General features: G+C 46.7%; 1 protein-coding gene across 1 annotated transcript; it reads right to left on the bottom strand.

The window, feature by feature from the left end:
* Window positions 1–3035: 3035 nt before the first annotated feature.
* RSPH9 (radial spoke head component 9) lies at window positions 3036–23072 on the bottom strand. Its single transcript, XM_064158796.1, has 5 exons — window positions 22775–23072; window positions 22357–22516; window positions 21669–21798; window positions 19972–20118; window positions 3036–3292 (listed from the first exon to the last, which is right to left on the bottom strand). Exons 1-5 carry the CDS (start codon window positions 22999–23001, stop codon window positions 3132–3134), a joined length of 825 nt encoding a protein of 274 aa, XP_064014866.1. The 5' UTR covers window positions 23002–23072; the 3' UTR covers window positions 3036–3131.
* Between the last annotated feature and the right edge of the window lie 1622 nt (window positions 23073–24694).

Here is a 24694-nt window from a genome sequence, read left to right as displayed (position 1 = left end):
TGGAGCACTGCCTGATGAGGAGAGGCTGAGGGACCTGGGGCTTTTTAGTCTGGAGAAGAGAAGACTGAGAGGGGATTCAATAAATGTTTATAAATATCTGAGGGCTGGGGGTCAGGAGGGAGGAGACAGGCTCTGCTCACTGCTCCCTGTGATAGGACAAGGAGCAATGGATGTAAGCCTGACCTCAGTGCCAGGCAAGGTCATGGAACAGATATCTTGAGTGCCATCACAGAGCACCTACAGGATGGCCATGGTCAAGTCAGTTGGATAGGGCTGGGTGCTAGGTTGGCCTGGATGAGCTTGGAGGTCTGTGACAGATCATGCAAAATTAATAATCTGTATTAATTTTGCTACCCAGGCAATGATTGTTAATAACTATGAAAACTGTTTATTAACATTAAAACTCACCAGAAACTTATTCACATGTTCAAAACAGTGCACAGGTTGGAAATGTATACAGGCAGGGCACAGGCAGAACTCGAGCACTTATTTCTGCAAGTGGCAAATGTGAATATTGTACTGGAAGAGGCTTTTAAGTATTGACTCACAACACTGTAAATCAGGCAGTGCCCAAAGCAGATGGAGCTCTGTCCCATTGGCCACTGAGACTTGATTTCTCCCAGGCTTCTGGAAAGGAGGCAGACAATCCCTGACCTTGCCTCTGGGCTCCTCTGGACAATCTGTGTGTCTCCAGGACTTCTCGTCTTGGCAGGAGACTTTCAGGTGCAGGCAGGGTGTCTTGCAGTGTGCAGTCTGAGCACAGCGGCAGTCTGGATGATCACATGCAGGCATTTAGAGCCTGCCCTCGTAAGCTCTCCAGGCAAATTCAGGATGCAAAATGAGGCAGCAGCAGCCCTCGTGCTATCTGCCTGTCCTTTTTATCAATATCCAGCCTGAGACTAATGGGGCATGGGACACAGTTTAGCCAGTCAGAATGGCACTTTGCTAGGCCTCACCATATTCGGTGAAGTCAGGGCTTCCTCCCACACTTGCCTCCCCCCAGCACAGAAGCAGGGGGAGCAGGGGAACATTTCTGGGCAAGCCAACATGGGTAAGCCCATGTTTGCCCCGTCAGGCCTACCACCACAAGGTCTCTCCCAAGCTGGCTGATTCTGTGATTCTAAGCTGCAGCACAGGAGGTTCCACCTCAACACAAGGGGGGATTTCTTTGTGGTAAGGGTCCCAGAGCACTGGAACAGGCTCCCCAGAGAGGTTGTGGAGTCTCCTCTGGAGACTTTCAAGGCCCGTCTGGATGTGTTCCTCTGTGACCTGAGCTAGACTATAGTCCTGCTGTGGCAGGGGCGTTGGACTCAACGATCTCTTTGGGTCCCTTTTAACCCCTGACATCCTGTGAATGATCTGTGACCTGCTCCTCTAGGACAATACAAGATTCAGCAAAGCAAAGTTCAATGTGCAAAATTATTTGGAGAAAGCAGGGGCAACAACTTTTACCTCAAAGCCAGAAAGGATCTGAAAGATTTTGTTCCCTTATGGTCCATGGCTAGGTTTGGAAAAGGTTCCTTTTTTTCCAGCAGTGAGTGGCAATTCCCTGTTAGCATGTGTTTCAACTCAGATGTCTGTATTTGGACTTTTAAACCTGTGACACTGGCGGGCCAAAAAAGTCTCCTGCAGCACTACTGTCCCCTTGGCAGTAACAGAATTTTTGTATGACTACTGAAATGATTTTGGTTTAACAATCTGTACTATCAGTAGGTTGCAGCAGAACAGCTGTGGCAGTGGCAGACAGGCATGTGTGCATCTTCCTGTGCCCTTAGAGGATTCCTGCCTTGTGCTGCTCTCCTGGATCTAGCAAATACAGGATGTTGACATCCTTGATGACTTAGCCTTTTTTTTCCCCTGGCAAATACATTTACCCTGAGTCTTGTGTGCCAGGTATATTGTTGCTTTCTGGGATAGCTTAGGGCTGATAAATGAGCATAACTTTACACAGTGTAACAAAAAGGTGGCACCATTTCTCTCCCGGTACAGTACATGTATGTACCTTCCACCTATTGACTCCTGCTGCTTGAGAAGTGCTCTCTGTAGGCCTGGTACGAAAAGCTCCTTAAATTTATCAGGGTCTCTGCTGCTTTGGCTCCATTTCTTTGTTACTTATGTGGGGATTACAAATTAACACAGCTTTTTTATGCCACTTTACCTTGTACTGCTTTCATCAGAATCACCTGCTAATACCTATTCAGCGTGGACAGGAACAAATGGTAAGGACAAACTTCTATTACCTAGGACATCAAATTAGATTGTAATGGGTTTTAGCCTTCCTTTGTGAAATGGGAGTCCTACTTTTAGCCCCTCGAGCTGGCCAAGATGTTTTTTTGGTCTGTGAGACAGAGCCAAGACTTCATTAACTGTACAGTGATAAGATCTCTGTCTGAAAGGGTTTATTTCAAAGCTTTGCAACCTACAGCTATTCAGACAGAAAAAGGTTTCTCTTCTACATACAGAAGTTACTATGTCTTCTAGCCCAGGTAGCTCTGCTCAAAGAGCTTTACTAATGGAAAAGTCAGTGTGGATTAAACCACTTCCTCGAGATGAACTTGAATGAGCACATTTTGCAACAGATAAGGTGATGCCCACAGTTAATTTGTTCCTACAGTTTTATGCCGTGAGCTGGAAAGACCTCTCTCATTTTGGTGAAACCTAACACCTGAAAAGCAAAGTACTCTTCATTATGCCTTTCTGGAGTTCAGCTCCTTCACAGTATGCATCAGCAGCCTTCTACTCCAACTCTATTTTTGTTTGTCACTCATGGCTGACAGCAGGCATTCATTCATGTTGTCTCTAAATGAGTTTTTGTGTAAGCATGGTGTCTTTGTAACCAAACAGATGGCCTAGCTTTAATTTCTGACCTAGGGCTTCAACGGAAGAAAATGTCATTTGTTACTATCTAAAGGATTTGCAGTGACACTGGGAATTCAATCTGGAATTGACAGGAGGATTGCACCCAGTGAAGACCTAGGGTAAGAATCAAGGTCAGAGCCCACGCACCCAAAAACACCCTACTCAAAATGCAGATGTTTCAGAGGTTTCACACATTTATTAAAACAAACAGGAAACAAAACTCTCCTAAACTTAAAACCTAAATGTCTGAGTTTTCTTCCCAGACAGAGTAGTCACAGCATGAAGGGCAGATCAAAGTTCTTCTCACCAGTGCCAAAGTAGATGTAGCCGTATTGCTTGGTCATTGGGATGTGATAGAAGGTCAGTCCCAGCCACAGCAAGCTCCGCAGCACCACTACAGTGCCTCCCCTCTCTAGCTGAATAGTCCAGGATGCTGTGGGAGAACAGGTACCTGCATTAGTGGGGGGCTGGACTAGGTATCTCCAGAGGTCTCTTTCAACCCTTACTATTCTCTGATTATAATGAGTTAGTCTAATGAGAAAGGCAGCGTCCTGGCACATGCTGTCCCTAAGGCGAGAGAAGGCATGCAGTGGGTTCTGCCTAACCAGTTAACAGTACATAAGGCTGTACTGGAGCTTGGGACACCTGAAAACAGAAGTCAGAGAGGAGAAACTGTGATGCCCATTTTTTCCCCCCATCAATTCAGTATTACAGCTGCCCTGGGTTCCAGATGGCTGCTTCTAGGTTCACACAGTAGCATATTCCCACAGGTATGATGGTAATGTCATATGCGTCACAGGAAGGGACCCCCGGTGCTCCAGACTTGGATGCTTGATTCATAAGAGAGGCTACAGCTATTCCTGGCTGCTTCTGAGTGGGCAGAAGTTACTCTTAACAAGCTCTGCCACCTACTTGGTCTAGCTATATGAAGCCAAGACTAGCTACAGCAGTCTTGCTAGGTATAAAATTCCTTCTTAAAATAAACTTGTGCCATTAGTCATGTGAAGAAGGCACTTTTGTGCTCCAGGGGAAGACAGATTTCCCTGATGCAGCAACTGGGAAAGATGAAGAAGAGAAAAATGAAAACCAGGGTATTTCCTATCCATCTCAGAAAAATTTACAGAGGTCAGTTCTCTTCAGGCTTTCCTGGCTCCACCACTGAAAAAGATGTGTGTGGTGGGAGCAAAGGGATTAGTTTCTGCCTTAATTTTGTTTTGGCTCCACAGAGGAGGTTCAGAGCCAGTGTGAAAATGCAGTTTCTCCTGGATGCAAGGATCCCTGAGCTAGAGTGTTTGTGTAGCATCTGGCACTGCAGCCTGGGAACAGTGCTGGAGAGGAGAGGACTGACATATCAGCTCAGATTCAATGCCCAGAAGACAAGGAGTTGCCAGGAGAAGAAAATACCAGCTTCAGCACCAAATCAGTAATGCCTAGAGGCTACAGTTGTAGAGATGGTTCCTGATGAATCTCCATCTTAAAGCAAAATCTGCAGGCCTTTTTTAATTATTATTATTAATTTTAATTTTTTTAATAATGAAAAAGGTGCTGCAGCTGTCAGGCTGCTACTGGCTTGGAGCCAAGCACTCAGCCTGTCTGCACCAAAAGAGTAAGCAGAAAGCTCATAATATGTTGGGCCAGTTAGATGGTGTTCATCTTTGTAGATAATTTTAGGCTCATCAGTTTATGCAGTGATTCATGCTTACTCATGCCATGGGTAGCCTGGGGAAGGGCTTCTGTGATTGCTGGCAGCTGCCAGTCCTCCCCCTCCCACTAAGTTCTGATTCTTGGCCAAATTTAGTCGCATTTGACAAAGGAACCACGAGTTCCTACATCAGGTCTCCACAGGACATAGCCCAAGGGCTGACTGCAGCTCCTGAAGCTGTTTGGCTTGCCTGGCAGCCAAAAGGCAGCAGCTAGCTGTGTTCCTAAAGCTTTGGGCTCTCGAATGCTCGCTCACAGTGCATGCAGTCTCTTAGGCAGTTCATGGTAAACTAGCTGAGGACATGAGCAAGGAGGGAACTTGTAGGGAAACACATAGGTGGTGGCTGCAGAATCAGAAAGGCACAATGCAAATCAAAGCCCTATAAAAGCAGGTGTCCCAGCTTGTGCTGCTCACATTTCCTAGGTTTTTCTTTGTATTCCTGTACTTTTTCCAGAGTTTCTTGACACCATAATTTCCTGTCTCCTTCAGTGGCAAGTTCCATGGGTTTGTTACACCATGATAGGCACAGCTTGGATCTGTTGCCTTTCAAAGTACCCTCTTCAGTTACGTGTGAACATCCACGCAGATAAGTGAACCAGAGAACACCCTACCTTCCATCACAGTCACTGAACTTGCTGCTAAAAGGGGTCTGGCTGGAGGACAGAAGCTCAAGAGACATCCACAGTCTTTAAAGACTGGGCGATTCCTGCACCAGAGAGCTTAATTCTGACCTCACAGTAACTAAACAGTTGAAAATGCATTAAGGCCTCTGGGATTCATCTTAAAAACCAGCTGGCCTAAGTTGCCGAAACTTTGGTAGGATAGTGTTGGTCACTTCAGGTGAGCAGTGAAATTGTAGTGTATCAGGCAGAAAATAAAATGCTAGGTTTTGCAAGTAAAACTTGTCTCTGCACACTTATAAACACTTCTGCACCCTCATATTTCCAAGGAAATGGGAAATCATCTGCTTGTCTAGAATTTGCTGCAAGTTGAGCTTGTGGTACATGGAGAGAAATGTCTCTTTAAGAAGTTACTGCCCTTTCTATTGAATTTTGGCATCATAAAAGGCTTTTTTCTAACTTGGAGTCCTGATTTTCTTCCACAGAATTTCCAGATGATGCTTTCACTTAAAGACAAACAGCCGGAATCACAGTAAAGCAAAACATTTTGCTGTAGGGTCAGTGTGCCATCTTCTTTACCTTCCTTGCACCGTTACAGTCTTTGTACTGGTCCTAGCTAAAGCATGAGCTAGTGTCTTCACAAGCAGTGGTTTCCCATACAAGGCAACTCAAATCTCCTATGCAGTCTCTTCAGTACCACTCATGGACACAAACTAGACCTGACCTTTGTCATAGCTGGAATTACAACTTATGTTGTGGTTCATGCATCAGGATTACTAATTCTCATTGACTGGGTCTCAGCTAAATCTGTGTGTTCGTAAGGAACCTCGCTCCTTGGGTAACCTAGGAACCCAAATGAAGAACACTTCCATTGCAAGGGTGATGCAAGCAGATGATCTGTTAGCTCAAGCACAGGAGTCATCTGCTGTCAAAGGAAATGCTTTGAAACCATTGACTGAATTCTGCCTCTACAGGTTTGCAGCCATTTGCTAGTGGCAGTACCAAGGCTACACACAGGGGTACTGAGCAACAAGTTAGTGGCAAACAAATAGGCCTGAATCTAATTGTGACAAGTAACCTTCCATTTCTGCTCTGAACACTGACCTGACTTTGCTTTCAGCACAGGTTTCTTGCAGCTTGAACTTGCACAAATTATTTGCAAGCCTTTCATTCAAATAATGGTGGCTCTCGCTGCACCTTTATACATTGGTTTGCAGAAGGGGCTATAAACGTTTGGAAGAGTGACTCTGACAAAAAGATAATGGAATGAGGAACTCTTAGAGTCTTCAAGACCAGTCCTGCAAAATGCAAGTCTGTCCAGAACAGATTGTGCCTTGCCTTGCTGAGTGGTGAAAGCCTTTATAGATTATCTAGTTTGAAAATGCCTCCCAGCTCCCTGGAATCATGCAGCAGCCTGGGTACCTGTGATAGCTTGCATGGATATGTTCATGTACACCGCTGCTCCAAATGATTTACAGAGAACAGAAAGAAATGCCAGGAGCATAACAAGTGGGAAAGGTGAGAGAGGTCTCTGTGACTGTATCTCAATTCATATTTCTTTCTGTTGGACAGATTTACAGAGAAAGTAGAGTACATCAAGTTCAGCTCAATTAAATCCTTTTATCTGCGCTCTGGGGCAATATAGTACAAGAATCCATGATCTCCTCAGAACATTTACCCTGTGTCACACGGGCTTATCAGTCTCTGCAGAGTTATTATGCTGATCAAAGGAGCTTCCCATGCACCTTCACACCTAGCAGAAAGGGACAGATGTAACTGAAGGTTGTGATGTGCAGCTGCTTTATTTCCTTACTGTCTGTCCAAGCTGCAACCTCTCAAAGGGCTCAAGTCCATCATTTCATAAATTTGAGACCTTTGGGGAGATACTAAATTATTATCCTTTCCATGTCTTCTTTGATCCTTGCTTCTGAATCTAGTTCATGCAAATATATACAGGAAAGTTTTGCTAACATTGCAGAAGTTTGCCTGCCTGAATGAAACAAGCAGGTTACTTAGGGGCAGTCCCCAGATGGACAGACACAATATAGGTTGAGGACAGAGGGGGAAAAGTTAAGAAACTGCCTAAAATGAGTATAATTTTCACTCAGATTCTGCTTTCAGACAATGATCAGTAGTCATAGAGTTGCCCTTTATTGTGCAGAGCCAGAGCAGCAGCAGTGCTGACTTCCACCTTTTACTAACCAGATCCCTGGGGATGTTCCTCTAACCTTGCTATCAAAGATGGATATCTAGTCAGAATTCTTTTCCTGATTGAGCTTTTCATTTCTAACCCGTTCAGAACCTGCACTCAATACACAATGCTGCTTTCTGCCTTCTCAGACATCATGTTAAAGTTCTGGAACCTATCTGCTTCTTTTGGGTCTTTTCTTTAAACAGAGAAATTACAGAACTTGGAATATTCTTCCCCCATACCTCACCACATTAGCAGCACTTGAGGAAATGGTCCAGGAAATGTTTGAATTAATAAAACACAGAGAAAGTTGTTCTTGAAAGATCCAAGACAACTGCAGTCTCCTCTATCACAGCTCAAATCTCACTAATCTTTAAACAAGATTCTTTTTCAGGCCCACCTTTCTAGTAGGAGTTTGAAATACTGTCATAAATCACTCTAAAAGTGCTTTAATCAGTAGCTAATGAGCAGTATAATAGCTTAAAATTACTATCCCTTCTTTCCTCCTTTGAAAGAAAGCCTTAGAAATGCATTTGGTTATACAGTATATAGAAAAATGAGAATTCTGGAAATTAAATGCTGCTTCTGGCCTCCCTGCTATTATAATTGGTTCTTGGAGTAAAATCATTGAATGGATAGGTGTAGGTCTGTATTACTGTCAAAATGCAGAAGCAGGATGCTAGGTTCAAAATCCTTTCTAACACTGGATCAGAATATTTCCTGGCAGTCGCTGTGCCAGTCATTGCCCCCCAGTCAGAAAACATCCTCTTAATGGGAGGCTGAGAGACTCAGAGCATCCATCTGGGTGGTACACCAAGACTCCTAGATAAAAGTTGTCAGCAAAAAGATACTACCATTATTATTATTTGCATTGGAGGCAAAATGACTTCTGGGTATAAAGTAGAACCTGGCTTTGCTGGAGTTAAATATCGACTTTAACTTCCATCTATGTGTGACCTGCCTCTAAGTCAGTCAGCAGAGTTAACTTCCGAGGAGAAGGGACCTGGAAGTGATTGGTCTCACGCTGGAGTCTCCCACAGTATCTCTGCTCTGCTGAGGTTTCCTTTCTTCAAAACATTTTTTTTTCAAGAGCAAGTTAATTCTTAAGCTGCACCCAGCAAATCTAAGGAAGCCAAGCACTGTCTGTGCTGAAACTATTGCCTGTTGCTCCAGAAGGGAAGGGAGGGAGCTTCTGTGTGGGAGGAAAGAGCATGGGAAAAGTATCTGCTGGATGAAGATCTGGAGCTTCCTATTCCCTCTCTGAATTAGGCTGCAGCCTCCACCCCTCCAAACGCAGGCAGAAATTCTGAGGAATTCCTTATATCTTTCCCAAACAAGAAAGTGCTTTGAAGATCCTGATGCTCACCCAGAGTTAAACCACTGCCTTTTTTATGGCCCTTCAGCAGCTGTCAGGACGCCAGAGCTGAATTTCAAAAGTCAACCTTCTCAGCTTCTTCTTCCTTTCCAGCTGCCAATAGAGATCCCTGCCTCATCCCCCACGTCTGTCTCGGCTATGGACCGAATCTTGTCATTCACAGAGGTGATAAGGTGCAGGAGACTTTAAGAGGGCTGCTGCAGAACTCTCCTGCTGCAACTGGTCCACTTGTCAGTATGACCTCTCATGGTGTTGCTGTTTTGGAGGCAATTCAGCAATGCCTTATTTCAGTGCAAGCTTGAGAAGAAACAGCTTCAAGAGCTAGGCAGCCTGACAGAAAGGCCTCAGGTTGCAAAAGCTCACAGAGGGTCGTAAAAGCGACATTATCAATTCCTCTTCAAAGAAAGAAGTGTTTCAAGCTACAGCATGCTTGCACTTAGCCTTTAACACAACATGCTGCCAGAAGAGCACATTACAACGTATCTTGCTGCAGTCAGTCCTGAGTAAGGATATGACACATGCTAACACCCAGAGAGGGGCAACATCGCGGCGGCTGCATGACCACAAGCACTTAGCTCTGACAAAGCTACACTACCCCCATGGGATTTAGCTCCTATTTACCTCCAACATAAAATCCAGCACTGGGAAAAGCTTCCTACTTCTAATTTGTTGTCTGTAGGGAACAAAGACAAATTGCAGAGCAGCTGTAAGGAAAGGTCACTGTGCTCTCTCCCAATAAATTCTGCCACACAGACATTTCACACACAGCCTACCAGCCATAAGGACACATCCAAACACACTTACTTGGGGCTCAGACTCCTTCATGCCACTTACTGGCTGCAAACTAAATCCCTTTCATTTGCCTGACACACCACCTGCACCCCATATGTTAACACTGCTGTCAATATTTCCAATTTCCCATATAACTACTTAATAATAATTAAACAAAAACACAGGCTGGTTGCAGGTTCTGCACCATTTAAAAGCCTCAAGAGCCAGGAAAGCACAGCTTACAAACAGTCAGATGCTGCCAAGTGGCTTTTGCACGGTCCTAATGCCTGCCATGTCTATGACACAAATACAACCATGCCCGAACCTCAGAGTAAAATGATCGCACTTCAGAGGCTTTTTCTTTCCATTAGCCTTTCCCACTGGGGATGCCTCTGCAATGATTAAGACAATCCTGGGCCTTCCAGGTCCATACAAAGTACCTGTTTCCTGCTGACAAGGAAGACTCAGGGACTGAATGTTGTCCCAGATGCACAATATTCAGGCACCTTCCAGTACTGTGTGAAACTCAGGCCATACTCAGACATCTGACAAAGTGCTGCTTAAACCAGCTGAAGCAGCCTCTACACTCAAACCCTTATTTCCCACCCCCTAACTCCCCCATAACTCTTCCATCATAGAGACCAGAAAAGTGTTTATTTACTGCGCAGTGAACCAGGTCAGGGAAACGATCTGGATGAAAAACAGTCTAGCCAAAAACAAAGTTATTTTTTCCATCTGGAATCTGGCTGCACATCCAGCAATGCCAACACCAGGAAAAGGACAATGTAGACACACAAATCAGCAGCAGAGAGTGGGAAGGACTGAAAAGGCTAAAGCAGAAGTAATACACATCAACATACAGCCCTCCTTATAGCCCAGTTAGTTTGCCTTTTAGTCCTAAATCCACATGGTAATCAGAATAGAGCAGGAATAACCTTTTTGTGTTGTCAAGGAAAGGATGTTTCGTTAAAGAAAATATGCAGACTTTGCACAGAAATCATCCAGAACAAAGACCTGGAATGGGGCTGAGCGCTGGAGGAAACAGCAAGACATTATTGCAATCAATACTTCGAAGGAGTAAGAAAACAACTTTGAAAATCCTCCCTGTTTTGATTCTGACAACTATGATGCACATCATTGTCTCAGGTCTGGGATCTCTAAGAGTGGCAAAGCATCCTCCTTCCACAGCACAAGTTTATGCTGGCTCTTGTCACACTCCATATTTCTTGTTCAGCTGGTCGCTGTGGAAACGTTTGCGGAGCGTGCTGGGAGTCACGTAGCATCTACCTGGGGAGCCCCTGCATTAATCCGTCACCTTCGTGGGCTTCTGTGAGCCCATTGGTTGGTGGGAAGAAAAAGAAGGAGACTCTCGCCCCTCCCTGTTCTGAATGAAAGACGTTTCCTCTAAATCTTGCTACAGGATTTCAGGCTCAATTCAGCTTCTTTGGGGCTTTTGTCACCAAACAAACGTGATGTCTTTGAAAGAAAGATTAACAGTTTGATGAAAGGATGCAATGGGCAGCTTTGTTCTAGCCTGCTTCCCCCTACAGCTTTTGGTCACTGTCACTTTCTCACCCACGGGAGAATATCTGTCTGAGTCTCAGAGGAGATTATGACCACCTTGTAAGATTTTGCCTCTCCTGGTAACAAAGCACTGGGCACTCTGAGGAGGTGATAATGATGAACAAGGGCTGGATTAAGGGCAAAGAACCTCACATTGATCTCTGAGTTCTGAAAGAACACAAAGCAATTGATGCCGGGATTCAAAACCCACCAAACGCTTAGAGCACATCCAATTCACCCTCCTGCAAGAGGGACAAGGCGACGAGCCCTGTCGGTCCCTCAGTTGCACTTCTTACCTCATCATCAAGTTAGCAGGACTAGTTAAAAGGATTTAGGATGAGGAACAGATGGCAGAGGTTGTAAACTGTCAGTGTTCTCACAGAAAGCTAGATAAGAATTCTGGCCCAAATCGGCTGAGAGTTTACCCGTTTCTAAAAAGGCTGTCACACTGAGCATATCCACACAGCATGCTGTGGTGCTGTTGATACTCAGGCTAATCCTGAACACTAAAGGTGGCTAAGCATATTCTAGTGCCTGGGTTGGCCTATCCATCTCTGCACAGAACAACTGCTGTACAAATATATCCACAGATCAACTGTCCCTCGTACTTCTCCCTCTACACACAGCCACACACCCCTTCAGCACGCAGAATTTCAACCTCTGTCTTTGTGTAAAGCAAGACAACACCTGTTGACTCCCTCTCTGCAAAAAAGTTACGTGGCCAAAGGGGCAGCAAACAGCAAGATAAAGCTATGTACAGAGCTGGCACCAACGCGACTGCTGCACAGGCAGGAGCTGCCACTCCTTACATGGAGCCCCTTCAGAAAGGTACCAGTTCTAGCAAAAGCTGGCCTCGTTCTGACTTCAGCAGCACAGGCTGCCTTAGGCTTCCCCTGCAAGTAGTTTTTCATCATTCCTTAGAGAAAAGGTTAGGCCAAGGCTGATGGATATGGTGATAAAACTACTTCTGGCTCTAAGAGGTTTTTGCCAGCATTTCCCATCAGTTAGCCAGAAGTTTGCCTCCTTTTCATGTCAAATGAACCAGGAGCTGAAAATGAGACAGAGTGGGCAATGATTTTTTCTATTGAGGAGGAAAAAAAACCTTTAAATACAATCCCTAGAAAGCTGCTATGAAGACTTTGCTTCTGTGCTCGTTCTTTCTCTGCAGCAGTCACAGCTCTCAGTTGATGGGCAGCCCTGCTCCAGTATAAACTAATCCAAGGCCTCTGATTAAACAAGACCCCTGAGGTGATGCATCCCTAGGACCCAAAGGCAGTGAGTGCACGGCTTTATGATTCACAGGCACAAAGCCCAAAGAAAACAGGACTCCCTTCCAGAAATGAAGGCAGACCATGGCCAGCCAGTCAAAAGCTACAACGCCAGCTGGCTCTGGACTCCTCCTGCTGTGCTGCCCCACCAGAAGGGTTCCAGTCTCATCCTGAACTCCTGAGCTGACACTGCCCCAGCCTGCAGGACAGCAAACATCCTGTACTGCTCCCAGGCAGCTCTCTTGGGTCACTGCAGGAGTAGCCCTAGCCTCTAAGGGCTCCCCAGTCCACACACCACTAGCGAAACTGACCCCAGACCCTGCTTCTGAAGGATGTAGGGGACATGCCTGTATATTTGTGCCCGTGATCGGTAAGGATGCTAAGGAAGCTAATGAAAAGCCCAGCGACCATTCAAGAAACTCCCTAAACTTGGAAGGGACGAACTCTCTTCTCCACATCTGCAGTTTCGGAGGTCGTTGTAGCACCGCGCCTGCACACCCAGGCCGTACTCCTCCTCACGCCGATGCTGCCCTTGGGGCTTTCCTCTCTCGCTTCGCTCTGCCGCGCTCTGTTCCCGCGCCGAGCGCTGACAACGCCGGCGCCATAGCGCGCCCTGCCGGACGGCGGCCGCTACAGCCGCCCCACCGCGCTGGCGGATGGAAATGGCTGCCTCCGGCTCTAACGGAGAGATAAGTAACCCGCTGCGCTAGCTGCTGGGTTCCACCTCACGTCTGAAAGCCACTGACTTGGTTTACTCCCTCTGTGCCATAAAGCTTGTTTGTCAAAGCCACTTGCACAAATGTCAAGTAGCTCCATGGCATACGGTGGCTCAGTCTCACGCAAGGTTCAGCGAGCCCAAGGATCACCTCTCCTCAGCAGGGAAGCTGTGAGCCGCACTAGGCTCGGCAGTGCACATCTTGGCTACCTCGTTTTGTCCTCGCCAACGCCAAGCACTGCCCGCTCGTTCATTACGGGCCCTTTCGTTTGGATTGCTGTGAGACAGCTTGCAAAGCCTCGTCCCGCTGCGGCTCTTGGCAGGCCAAGCAGTGCTCCTGCGCTCAGCTTTCACAGAGCCGCGGAGCGCTGCTTATTGTTAAGCAATGAGCGGGGAGGGCTCAGGTCACATCTGTGAAATGTTAGCCGAGAAGGGAGGCTGCGTGAAAGTAGGTGGCCAGCACAGCATAGCACTTGGCTGGGTTTTGCAAGACCGTGAGGAGATAGCAGCCATTTGTCTGGGAGCCCTGATAACGGGGCCGACTCAGGCTCTGCTGGCTAGCTAGGGCTGTAAATACCTCTGCAGACACAGACTCTTCAAACGCTGGATAACAGGCTGATAAGGGGTTAATCGCCTAGGAGGGAGCTGGGGGGAAGGAGTTAATTAGCTGTGTTAATGCACGGAGATAAGGCAGGTTGTGTCTCTTAGCCTTCTTCCTTCCAGCACCCGGACATTTGGGGCTACCAGAACGGCCTTAAGAGCAGCCAAAGAGAGTTATTTCCCACTTAGAAATATGCAGCTTCTCCCTCTTAAAAGGCCCATTAAGCACCAGCTTTTGCTAAACTGATAAAAAGCAGGCTAATGAAACTCAGAGACAGGAGGTCAGTGTTTTAACCCAGGCTACTGTTCTGCAAGCTTGCAGAAAGGTGAGTGCCTGAAACGTTCAGCCAAGGGAACAGCCACAAATCCCTCTGCAGTGATGTGTATGGAATGCTCCAAAGCCACTGCACTTACAGCTGAAGCAACAGAGCTACAGGCTGAATGCCTGTTACTTCCTCCACAGTCAAAATGGCAAAGGAGCTGAAATTACCTCTTCTCTAGGAGCTTCTCTAGCTGAATTTTGAAACAGCAAGTAGTGCTGCAGTCCACCCTGCCACTGTACACTCGTTTAGAATGGCACAATGAAATCTCTCCCAGCATGACAGTCAGCAATTACATGAGAGGTCTCAGCTCCCCAGTTTACACTCCACAATGGACAGCACTAAGTCAGGAATCTCTTCAGTCCTTTAAGCTCTCAAGAGGCAAAGCCAGCTGTAGAGAGTCCCGTGCTTAGAGTCACTGTCTCAGGAGCCCCTTCTCACCTCTGTGTTAACGCCACTGGCAATGAAGAAGCTCAAGCTAGACGTCACCCTTGCTATCTGCCATTAAGTTTACAGCTAGGTGTACCGGGAAATTCTGTGCTCTGGATTCCTGCCCACTGCTGCCCATTACAGCTAGGAAGACATGCAGCATGATGACACGAAGAGACACAGACTCATCCACTGCACTTGCTAGCTGGTAATCATCTGACTCTTAAAATTGGTATCTACTTTTTCACTTCAGTTTTTCTGGCTATAATTTTCAGCTGCTGGTTCCTGTTGTGCCTTTCTCAGCTGAACTGAATAGATAGTCAGTACCTAATACTTTATGGAGTATTTACACAGTCATTCTCATGTTCTTTTCCATAAGATAAACAGATTGAACTGTTTATGTCTGTTATCAGCCTTTGAATCATTTCGTGGCTCTTTTCTGCAACTCTCCAGTTTTGCAGTGTGCAGTAATCTAGCTGTGATTCTACTAACTATACTCCAAAGTGAAGTCACCTCCCTGTTCCTATTTGCTACACCCTTGTTTATACATTTACAGATCATAGCAGCCTTTTAAGCCTCAGGATCAGATGTTCAGTGGGTTGAGCTTTCAGAATACAAGTCCGGCTTCTAGGTGCTGCTCTTAGATAGATGACTTTGCAAGTAGCTACCTCAAATTTTACTTTAAGTTCAGTTTACCAGATCTCTCTGGCCATCTTGCCTTTGTCATTATTTGTTTCTCCACCAATCCTTTACTTATGGCAACAAGGGTCATGAAGGGCCTCTGGAGCACGTCCTACAAGGACCGTCTGAAGGAGCTGGGATTGTTCAGTCTAGAGGCTGAGCGGAGACCTCATCACTCTCAACAACTACCTGAAGGGAGCCTGGAGTGAGGAGGGGGCAGCCTCTTCTTGAAGACAAGAGACAGGACTAGAGGAAATGGTTACAAGCTGCACTAGAGGAGGTTTAGGCTGGATATTGAGAAATATTTCTTCAGAGAAGGGGCTATCAAACATTGGAATGGTCAGCCCAAGGCAGTGGTGCAGTCACCATACCTAGGGACATTCAAGCAGCAGAGATGTGTGGACCTGACACTTAGGTACATGGTTTAGTGTTGACCCTTCAAAGCTGGGTCGAAGGTTGGGCTGGATGCTCTTGGAGGTCTCTTCCAAACAGATATATTCTGTGATTCTAGGTAATGTCTAAAAATGTTGAAGAATATCACTACTGGCACTGGTATCAGGTGAATCCCTTTCTGACCCCTTCCAGAAATGCACTCATTCAGTGATTACTGAATCAAAAGTACTAATCAGGGTAAGACTGGGGGAATGTTTCTGCAGTGCTGGGGATAACTAAAGTAACTATGCCACAGGTCTCCTGAGATAATGATTCCAGGGGTAACTTACCTATCTCCACCACCTTCAGGTTTTGACCCTCAGTAAAGGTTGTCTAACTCTATCCTCCCTTAGCAGTCTGAAAATGATCTGAAGCAGCATTTTATTGCCTTCTTTTGATACAAGTCTATGTTCTTTCCAAAAACAAACCAGAAAAAAACAATTGAGCATTTCTGCCCTTATCAGACTTTTTTCCATCACCATTTAGTGACAGTTTCCAGTAGCATTGCTGTGCTTTCTTTTCCACTCAACATGCTTGAAAAAATCCTCTTTATGGGTCTCATGGACTACTATAGGTTGTTCTGGCTTCTCTTGTAATTTTTTTACTCATTATAAATTCCAGTTTATAACAACTGGTTCCAAACTTTCTGCATTTCATTTTACATTGCTTTCTAATTCCTACTCGTTACACCAGTGAACTGTGATAGGCTATCAGCCAAAAGCAGCTATATCAGGCCCCTTGAATAAAGTCTTCTCACATAAATCCTATTTCCACCAATATATTTTCCTATCTACACTTTTCTTTCTGTTTACCTTTAATATACCTCTCCTCATGCATCAGTTTTTAGCAGTGGCCTGTCGGTGCCCCTTATCTCTGTATCAGTGTGTTCTGTAATCTGTCAGTAATCTGTTTCAGAGTCAAGTCACAGCTTTTCTGAACTGCTGTTTGAAAGAGCCAAAGAACTGAATTCTCCATCCCGTTTTTCTCAAGCTTCCCATCCTACAATAGCACATTAGGCTTCCTCCCACCACCTGCCTTTATCCTGATCTGATACCATGGTCACAGGAAAACCATCCTGCCCCCTCCATTTTCACTTTCCCCAGCATTTCAGTGCCCAAGAAGTGATATCGAATGACAACGATGTAGGCATGTTGGGAGTGACTGTTACTTGCTTTGCCAGGCCACTCTCCAGCAGCACATGCAAAACTACCCCAACTCCAACTCCTAGAGGCCCAGGGTGCTGAACTGGATGCGGCAGAAAGGAGAGAGCTGGCAATGTGCCAGCAGCTGAAAGGCTACATCTAATTGAGCATAAAGTCAAGCAGATTGTCTGCTTAGACTAAAGCAAACAAGCTTATCTTTAACTCAGACATATGGCCAGCAAAACCTACAGGCCCCAGCATGCAGCACTCTGGCCAGCTGGCCACTTGAATCAGCATGAAGCACTGCATGATCTGATACTGTGCGGACAGAAGATCAGTATGGCAGCCCCTCCATCGTCAAAAGTCATGAGTCAGGTCACTCAAATTCATGTGTTTGGCTCAGAAAGAAGGAGATTTTTGAAATGATCAACTGGTTCCATTTACTTTTGAGACTGGGCTCACATTCTCCCTCTTTACCATCATTAAACCCCATTTTTTTTAACAAAAGCTAAGTCACACAGTCACTTGTCTCAGGGAGCTGACACCAAGAAAAAACAGACTCACAGTATGATTAGGGAAGGAGCAGCAACATATTCTGAACTCTTAAAGTGCACAGATAACCTGAGAGATGCACAGACAGAACCTGGAACCTGCACTCACCACAGATATCACTGGTAAAGATAAGGTTGGCAGACAGCTTTGTTGCAGAACTCCAGGTTTTCCAGTCTTGCACTAAACTCTCTGCTTTTACCATTGTATCCTTTATACAACCTGGTTTTAACTTCCTTTCTTCCCACCTCTCAGCTGTCACATAAAATGTTCTCTCTGCCTCCAACTTTGCATTCTGCAAGACACCTCTGTTCTCTTCTAATGACACAACACACATTTTATGACAGTTACCCTCTTGACAGCCGTCACAGATGCTCAATCTCCAATTAAAAAAGAAAACTATTCCAACAGTTGTTAACTTTCAAATATTCTAAAATCAGCCCTTAATTACTCAGTCCTGTTCTTTAGATCTTTTAAGATAGGTGGAGAATTCTAGCCAGTGTGGGCTGGGAGGATCACTTAGATGTCGTTCACCTCTGGTGTTACTTGCTGAGGACAGAGACATTTCTGACTTCAGGCACAATTCTAGATGCAATAGATTTGGGCTATCTTACTTGTGCTCTGACAATAACTGTTCAAGAGAGGATCTAGGAAGAAAAGGCAAGAAAGGCTTCAGGTCAAAACAAGGAGGTTCACCAGAGCTACGAATAACATATTAAGAAACAAAAAACCCACTGTCTACCCAGGGTCAGGACCAATATGCCCTGGCAGAGCTGAAGGAAGGTAATGCAAGAACCGAAGTCTGAGTGCCTTGCAACCAGGAGTGAGTGACTTTGGCAAAGCCACACTGATAAAAATCAGCAGGAGCCTGTGTCTGCCCTCTGTTTTTTCCCCCCCATGTTTTCACAGGCAACCAGTACTTTAGGCAACCTGAATGCTTGTTAAAGGGGGTGGGTTGATTTTTAATGTCAGAGCTGCTGTCTGCATGTGATAGAGTGCAATTAGAAAGGCTATGTGCCTTGCTGATCCTGTAACCAGTTCTCTTCCTTCCTCTGACAAGCTCATTCCATCAATCCCCAGGTTCAGTCCAAACAAGAGCAGGACAATACAGCCATGATGAATCTTCTCTTCCATTAACTGCACTTGAGCTCAGCTAATCTTTGAGAGGTAACTTTTTTTTTGCAAAGACTGAGATCTGCACTAACAGCAACAACCTCCAAGGAAGGGAGCAAAGGTTCAGACCTAGACATACCTCAGGTTGCCACATGAAGACAAATGCAGCAGTGGCACAACTGAGTCCCCCCTACTCTGCCCTGGTGTGGCTCCATCTGGAGTACTGTGTCCAGTTCTGGTCCCCCCAGTTCAAGAAGGACACAGAACTGCTTGAGAGAGTCCAGTGCAGAGCCACAAAGATGCTGAAGGGAATGGAACATCTCTCTTATGAGGAGAGCCTGAGGGAGCTGGGGCTATGCTGCTTGGAGAAGAAGAGACTGAGAGGTGACCTCATCAATGGTTATAAATATGTGCAGGGTGAGTGCCAGGAGGCTGGAGCCAGGCTCTGCTGGGTGATGCCCAGTGACAGGACAAGGGGCAATGGGTGGAAGCTGAGGCATAGGAAGTTTCATGTAAACATGAGGAGGATTTTTTTCCCTGTGAGGGTGACAGAGCACTGGAACAGGCTGCCATGGGGGGTTGTGGAGTCTCTCCCTCTGGAGATACTCAAAACCTGCCTGGACGCATTCCTGTGTGATCTGGTCTAGGTAATCCTGCTCTGGCAGAGGGGTGATCTGGATGAGCTTTTGAGGTCTCTTCCAGCCCCTGACATTCTATGTAATTCTCTGTGTGTGATCTACCACACAGCATGACCTGCCATTTTGCCTGGTCCACCTGTGAGACAAAGTCTGAAAAGCAATTTACAGCACTGGCAATTCACTGTCCTTCCAGCCAATTTCATCTGGTACAGGTCACCTGCTGTCCTATCCTGATACTCCAAGATAGCAAAACTAATTTATGATTGTGTCCCAAAAATCTTTCTAGACAGCAGGATGTAAAAATGTCTGGCCCAAACAAAAAAATGCAGCAACTCAGGAGAAAAAAAACAGCAGTGAGAAACAAGTAACAAGTATTTTCCCCATCTCTATAGGGAAATATTCTGCAGAACAGTAGAGAATGAACTGAAGATGCATTCCTTTCTCCTTCCACAGTGTGTAACCCTGCTAGAGTACAGATTATTCTACACTACAGCATTTCTAACACAGTTTATCAAAGGAACATTTGAATTCAGCTTCTCAGAGATAGCTGTTTAGTGTTAATGAGAGCCAATTTAGATAAAGAAGAGCAATACCAGGTGGGACAAGAGGTGTGAAAGACTTCAAACCACATAAATTCCCTCTATCACTGGTGAAGTTATCTCTTCCCTTAGGGACACCAGCTGTCACAGGCTTTCAGATTTATACAGTTCAGGAGGGAATATGGCACCCAGGCAGAGGGAGTAACTGCTGGTGCAATTAAACCTGTTGTGAGGGATGTGACAACCCTGGTACACTTACATCTTATCATTATAAGTGTTTAGAATTGCTTTAAATGGGACTTAAGCACAATATTTAGTAAAAGACAAAGTCCCTTTGGAGAATCATAGGAGCTTCTCCCAAGCAGACTAACTCTACAGTAACCCACACCTTGTCGTCTCTGCATTCCCCAGACTTCTCAGACTGCCTTCCCTTTCACTATCATTGTTGATTCTGCTACCTTTACCTTGTGGGATATCATGCTCCAGAGAGTCAAGAAAGTCAGTGGATGGGTCCAAGTCAGCCTTTTCCAGCACCGTTTTATTCTTCAGGTTAACAGGCACAGTAAAATGGAAATAGGAACTTAACTTCTTTGCCTCCGTCAAAGAAAGACCTGCAAAGAACCATTGGTGACCATTAGCAGAGTGAGCTGGGCTAACATTCTTTATGCCACCAAATAACATCCTGTTTCTCTAACACCTACACTCTGGGACTGAATCACAATCTTTCTCCAGTGGTCTCCACAGAAGACCGAAGACTCACCAGAAATGAGTGACAGCATTTCCTGATGCTGTGCATTGCAGACCATGGTTAACTGAAGCAATTGGCACTAAGTCGAGACCAAGTTTTTGTGCCCACTTGGTTACATCCTGTATCTAGATGGAGAATTCACTGCAGCTATAATTGCCAAACACTGGCACAAACTATACACCAACAAGTAAAGCTACAGACCTAATGACTCAGAGCCATTACTGACTCTTCTCCCACCTTCCAGCATTGAATCATGCACCTGAATATCAGTGGCATGTTAGAATCATTTCAGTTGGAAAAGACCTCTGAGTCCACCAACCTAACACCACTATGACCATTAAATCACTTTCCAAAGTGCCACATCTACATCTTTTTTCTGAACACTTCCAGGGATAGTGACCCTCCACCTCCCTGGGCAGCCTATTCAAATGCCTGGCCACTCTTACAGTATTTTTTCCTAATAGCAAATCAAAGTGCAACTTGAGGCCATTTCCTCTCCTTCTATCACTTGATACTAGGGAGAAGAGACCAATACCCACTTTACTACAACCTCCTTTCAGGTAGTTGTAGAAAGCAATAAGCTCTCCCCTCAGCCTCCTCTTCTCTAGACTAAACAGTTCCAGTTTCCTCATTCACTCATAAGACTTGTTCTCCAGACCTTTCACTAGCTTCACTGCCCTTGCCTGGACAAGCTCCAGCAACTCAGTGTCCTTTTGGTAAGTGAGGGGCCCAAAACCCAACACAGTATTCGAGGTGTGGCTTCAGCAGTGCTGAGTGCAGGAACACAACCACATCCCTAGCACTGCTGGTCACACTGTTCCTGATACAGGCCAGGATGCTGCTGGCCTCCTTGGCCACCTGCACACACTGCTGGTTCATGTTCAGCTGGCTGTTAATGAGCATCCCCAGGTTCTTTTCTGCCAGGCAGCTTTCCATCCACTCTTCCCCAAGCCGGCAGCATCGCATGGGCTTGTTGTGACCCAAGAGCAGGATGTGGCACATGGCATTTTTAAATCCCATCCAACTGTCGTTGTCCCATCAATACACCCTGCCCAGATCCCTCTGTAGCACCTTCCTACCTTCAAGCAGACCAACACTCCCCTCCAATTTGGTGTCATCTGCAAGCTTACTGAGAGAGTAGTCAATCCCCTCATCCAGATCATTGATAAAGATATTAAACAAGGCTGGCCCCAAAACTGAGCCCTGGGGAACACCACTTATGACAAGCTAACAACTGGAATTAGTTCTGTTCACCACCCTTCTTTGGGCCTGGTCATCTGGCCAGTTTTTCCACATCTTACCCAAGGAAAACATAAGCATGAAATCAAAACATCGACTAGATAATGTTGTCTTAATTTACCGCCTCTGTAATCAAAAGAACACTTTATTCTGACAAAGACAATGAGAATTTACCTTCAAAGTTTCTGTTTTCATGCACAGACCCACGAGGAGTCTTCAAAAATGCCCCTCGAGGGATGATGCCAACTGCTTTGTCTATCTGCTCTATTGTAGCTACCAGGCGAGCCTCCTCCTTGATCGTGGGCTTTAAGGAAAAATAAGCAAGTTTTAAAGGCAGGGCTTTCCTTGCTACAATTTGTGAAGATGAGGTGACAGTGGAAACCACATCAGACTCATCAGCTGGGAGACAAATGGCACTAAGAGAAGGACCACAAATTGGACATTCTTTTTCTAAGAACAGAGCAGGGGCAGCCAGTCTAGGTTCAGCAGGGAATTAACTGTCCCTCCCTTCATCCATCCTTTCATGCCTCCCAATTAGGCCACTGATGACTTGTCAAGAATGGTACCTGCAGTTCTTATGTAAAGCTGCAGCACGGATCTGTGCCAGTTGTGCATAATAAACATAAAGGAAAGAAATCTGAGCCATGTCTAACTCCAGGCATAACCGAAGGAAGAATTCAGTCAAGAGCTGCTGCTTTTCCCAGGACACAGGCATAGCTGTGTGCCAAACGATGAGGGCAAAGAGCAAACTCCGTGTGAGCAGGGGCCCAGGCTGCTTGTTGCAAACAACGGAGAGTCACCACCTGCCCCTGTGTGAGGCGCACAACTGGAGCGAAGAGAACCTGAATTTGCTTGTATTTACCTCCTTACCATCTTCAGACAATCTTTCAGCATCTTCTTTTGTCTCGGTGTATGTATACTCAAAAGAAGGATCGCCCTGGAAACGTCCCTTCAGCTGCTCAGCCTGCGCAGCCATCTCCGCAGTTACTGGCGGCAGAAGGCTCCATTCCACGCAGTTCAAGCTGCCAGTAACAAGCAGGATACAGGCTGGAGCCTTCTGAAACACTGGTCTCCTACACTGCCCTGCCATGCTCCTCAGAGCACAAGGAGGCTCCCTCCGGGACTGCTGAACAGCCATCCCTGTCCCCGTCCCGGTCCCCGTCCCCCTTCCTGCTCCCCAGTCCCCTCTCCTCTCCCGCCCCCTAAACTGGCCTCCCGAGGCCTTTTAGACTTCCCCAGGAAGGTGTCTGGGGCGGTGAAGCTCGGCTTGACCTCCGCACCTGTAGAGGCGGCTGCGGGGTGCTGCACGGTCGGAGCCCAGCCCCTCGGCGATGTAGTAGGCGCCTCGCACGCCCTGGATGCAGCCCCAGAACCAGACCCGCTCGAAGCGGTAGTCGCGTTGGAGGAGCAGCAGCGAGGACCCCAGCACTGCCCGCTTTTCGGGGCTCAGTCCCGCACCGCCACCCGCCACCAGCTCCAGCGCGGCAGGTAGCGACGCCGCCTCCATGGCGGCTCCGCGTCGCCGTTGCCAGGCAGCCGGCGGCAGGGCAGGCGGGCGCCGCTAGGGTCAAAGGTGACGGCAGGCTTCCGCCGGCGGGAACGGCCTCCAGTGTCAATCAAGCCAGCGCCGCGGTAACGGCGGGCCGGGGGAGCTGCGCCGCCATGGCAACGGGGCGGGCCGCCTTGCCGCTGCCGTAGGAACGGCGCCGCCGGGCGCTGGCGGGCAATGGCGGAGCCTCCAGGAGCCAGCTGCGCCGGTGCTGTGAGCCCCAGGGCGCGCTTCGTGGGCGAGGCGGGAGCCGTTGACCGGGCGTCTCACGGCGCCTGAGCAGACACAGGGCGACTGCGCCTCCCGTGCGGCTGAAGCGCCGCGTCGGCCCCGGGCCGCCATTCTCGGGGCAGTCACGGCAGGGAAGCGGTGCACCAGCCGCGGGCTTCCTGGAGAGAAGCAAGGGGAAAGCTGGGCCCCGCGGAGCGTGCAGACAGCGGCCCGCACCGGCGGCGCTGGCTGTGCCACTCCTGCCTAAAGCTAACGCTGTCCGTGGCCCAGAGACACCAAGGAGCAGCAGTTAGGGTGGCTGAAATGCACGGGTGCCCTCAGTTTCAAGAGGCATAAATCCAAAGGTACGTCCAAAGAGCAGAAGAACGTAGCACTGTATTGCACCTTGGCAGGGACTCTCCGTATTCCTCATCCCTTAGACGAAGGCCTTCTGAGTCTCATCACTTTTTACAGACCTTAGCTAGCTCCTATACATCTGTGAACGACAGCTCATCCTAAGTGACAACATTTGGCTCACTCCTGGGGGCTCGTTCTGCTGAATCGCATGCAGACAGACGTCCATGAAACGGTTCCTGCTCTCACTCTTGCAGCCCGGTTTAATGCAAAAGGCAATAAATCAGGCCTGAGTCTGCAGCTGCTTAGCCAAATAGAATTTCAGTTTGACGTCTTTAGGAAGTTTAAGCTTTTATATGTGTGCGTTATACAAATAAATGCCTGTGTGTGCACTTACACTTCAATCCATTGTCACATCATAAATTGCTACATTTCTCTTTCATCCATTTCCTGCTCTAAGGAAAACACTGATCCTGGGACCGCTGCCTCTAACAGTCGTCACCTGCTTGTCTGTCAAGTGAAATGCTTAATGAGCTGTTCAGCACACAATCTGACCCATTAGTTTTACTCCTGCCACACAAAAAGCGGCTCAGATTCCTGAACGGTAACCGCCTGGCTTTGATGTGCATTCTGCAGGACACAGAGGTGACCACGAACTCTTTGTCCACGCTCTCGCCTATCACTGTGCCACACTCTGATTTTCTCCACGGGAATAGAAATTTTCAGTGTTTGTAAATTCATTTAATCACTAATGCCTCTAGAACTGTGTGTTAATATTTTCTTCTACAGCTCTTATCTGAGCAGTTCACTAGAACTGCAAGCCAAGGTTTTTTTTCATACAAGTCAGAGGCAACCTGAGACCGTAATGAATTTCTTCCATTGTCAGCTACAGCTGGATTCAAACCAGATGCTAACAGCTGAGAGGCTCTTTAGCCTGTTACGGATCTTCTAAGTCACCCAGTCTGTCTAGTCTTTGCCTGCCTTGACTGAAGATTATCAAAAAGGAAATCTGTAGCTTAAGGAAATTCTTCCTAGTTCAGTAAAGTCTGGTAGGTAACTGTACTCTGCCTTACTTTGTCTTGACCCC

This window comes from Pogoniulus pusillus, chromosome 18 (genome assembly GCF_015220805.1).
Source record: "Pogoniulus pusillus isolate bPogPus1 chromosome 18, bPogPus1.pri, whole genome shotgun sequence".
NCBI classification, from domain to species: Eukaryota; Metazoa; Chordata; class Aves; order Piciformes; family Lybiidae; genus Pogoniulus; species Pogoniulus pusillus.
This window is presented reverse-complemented; position numbering and strand designations above follow the sequence as displayed.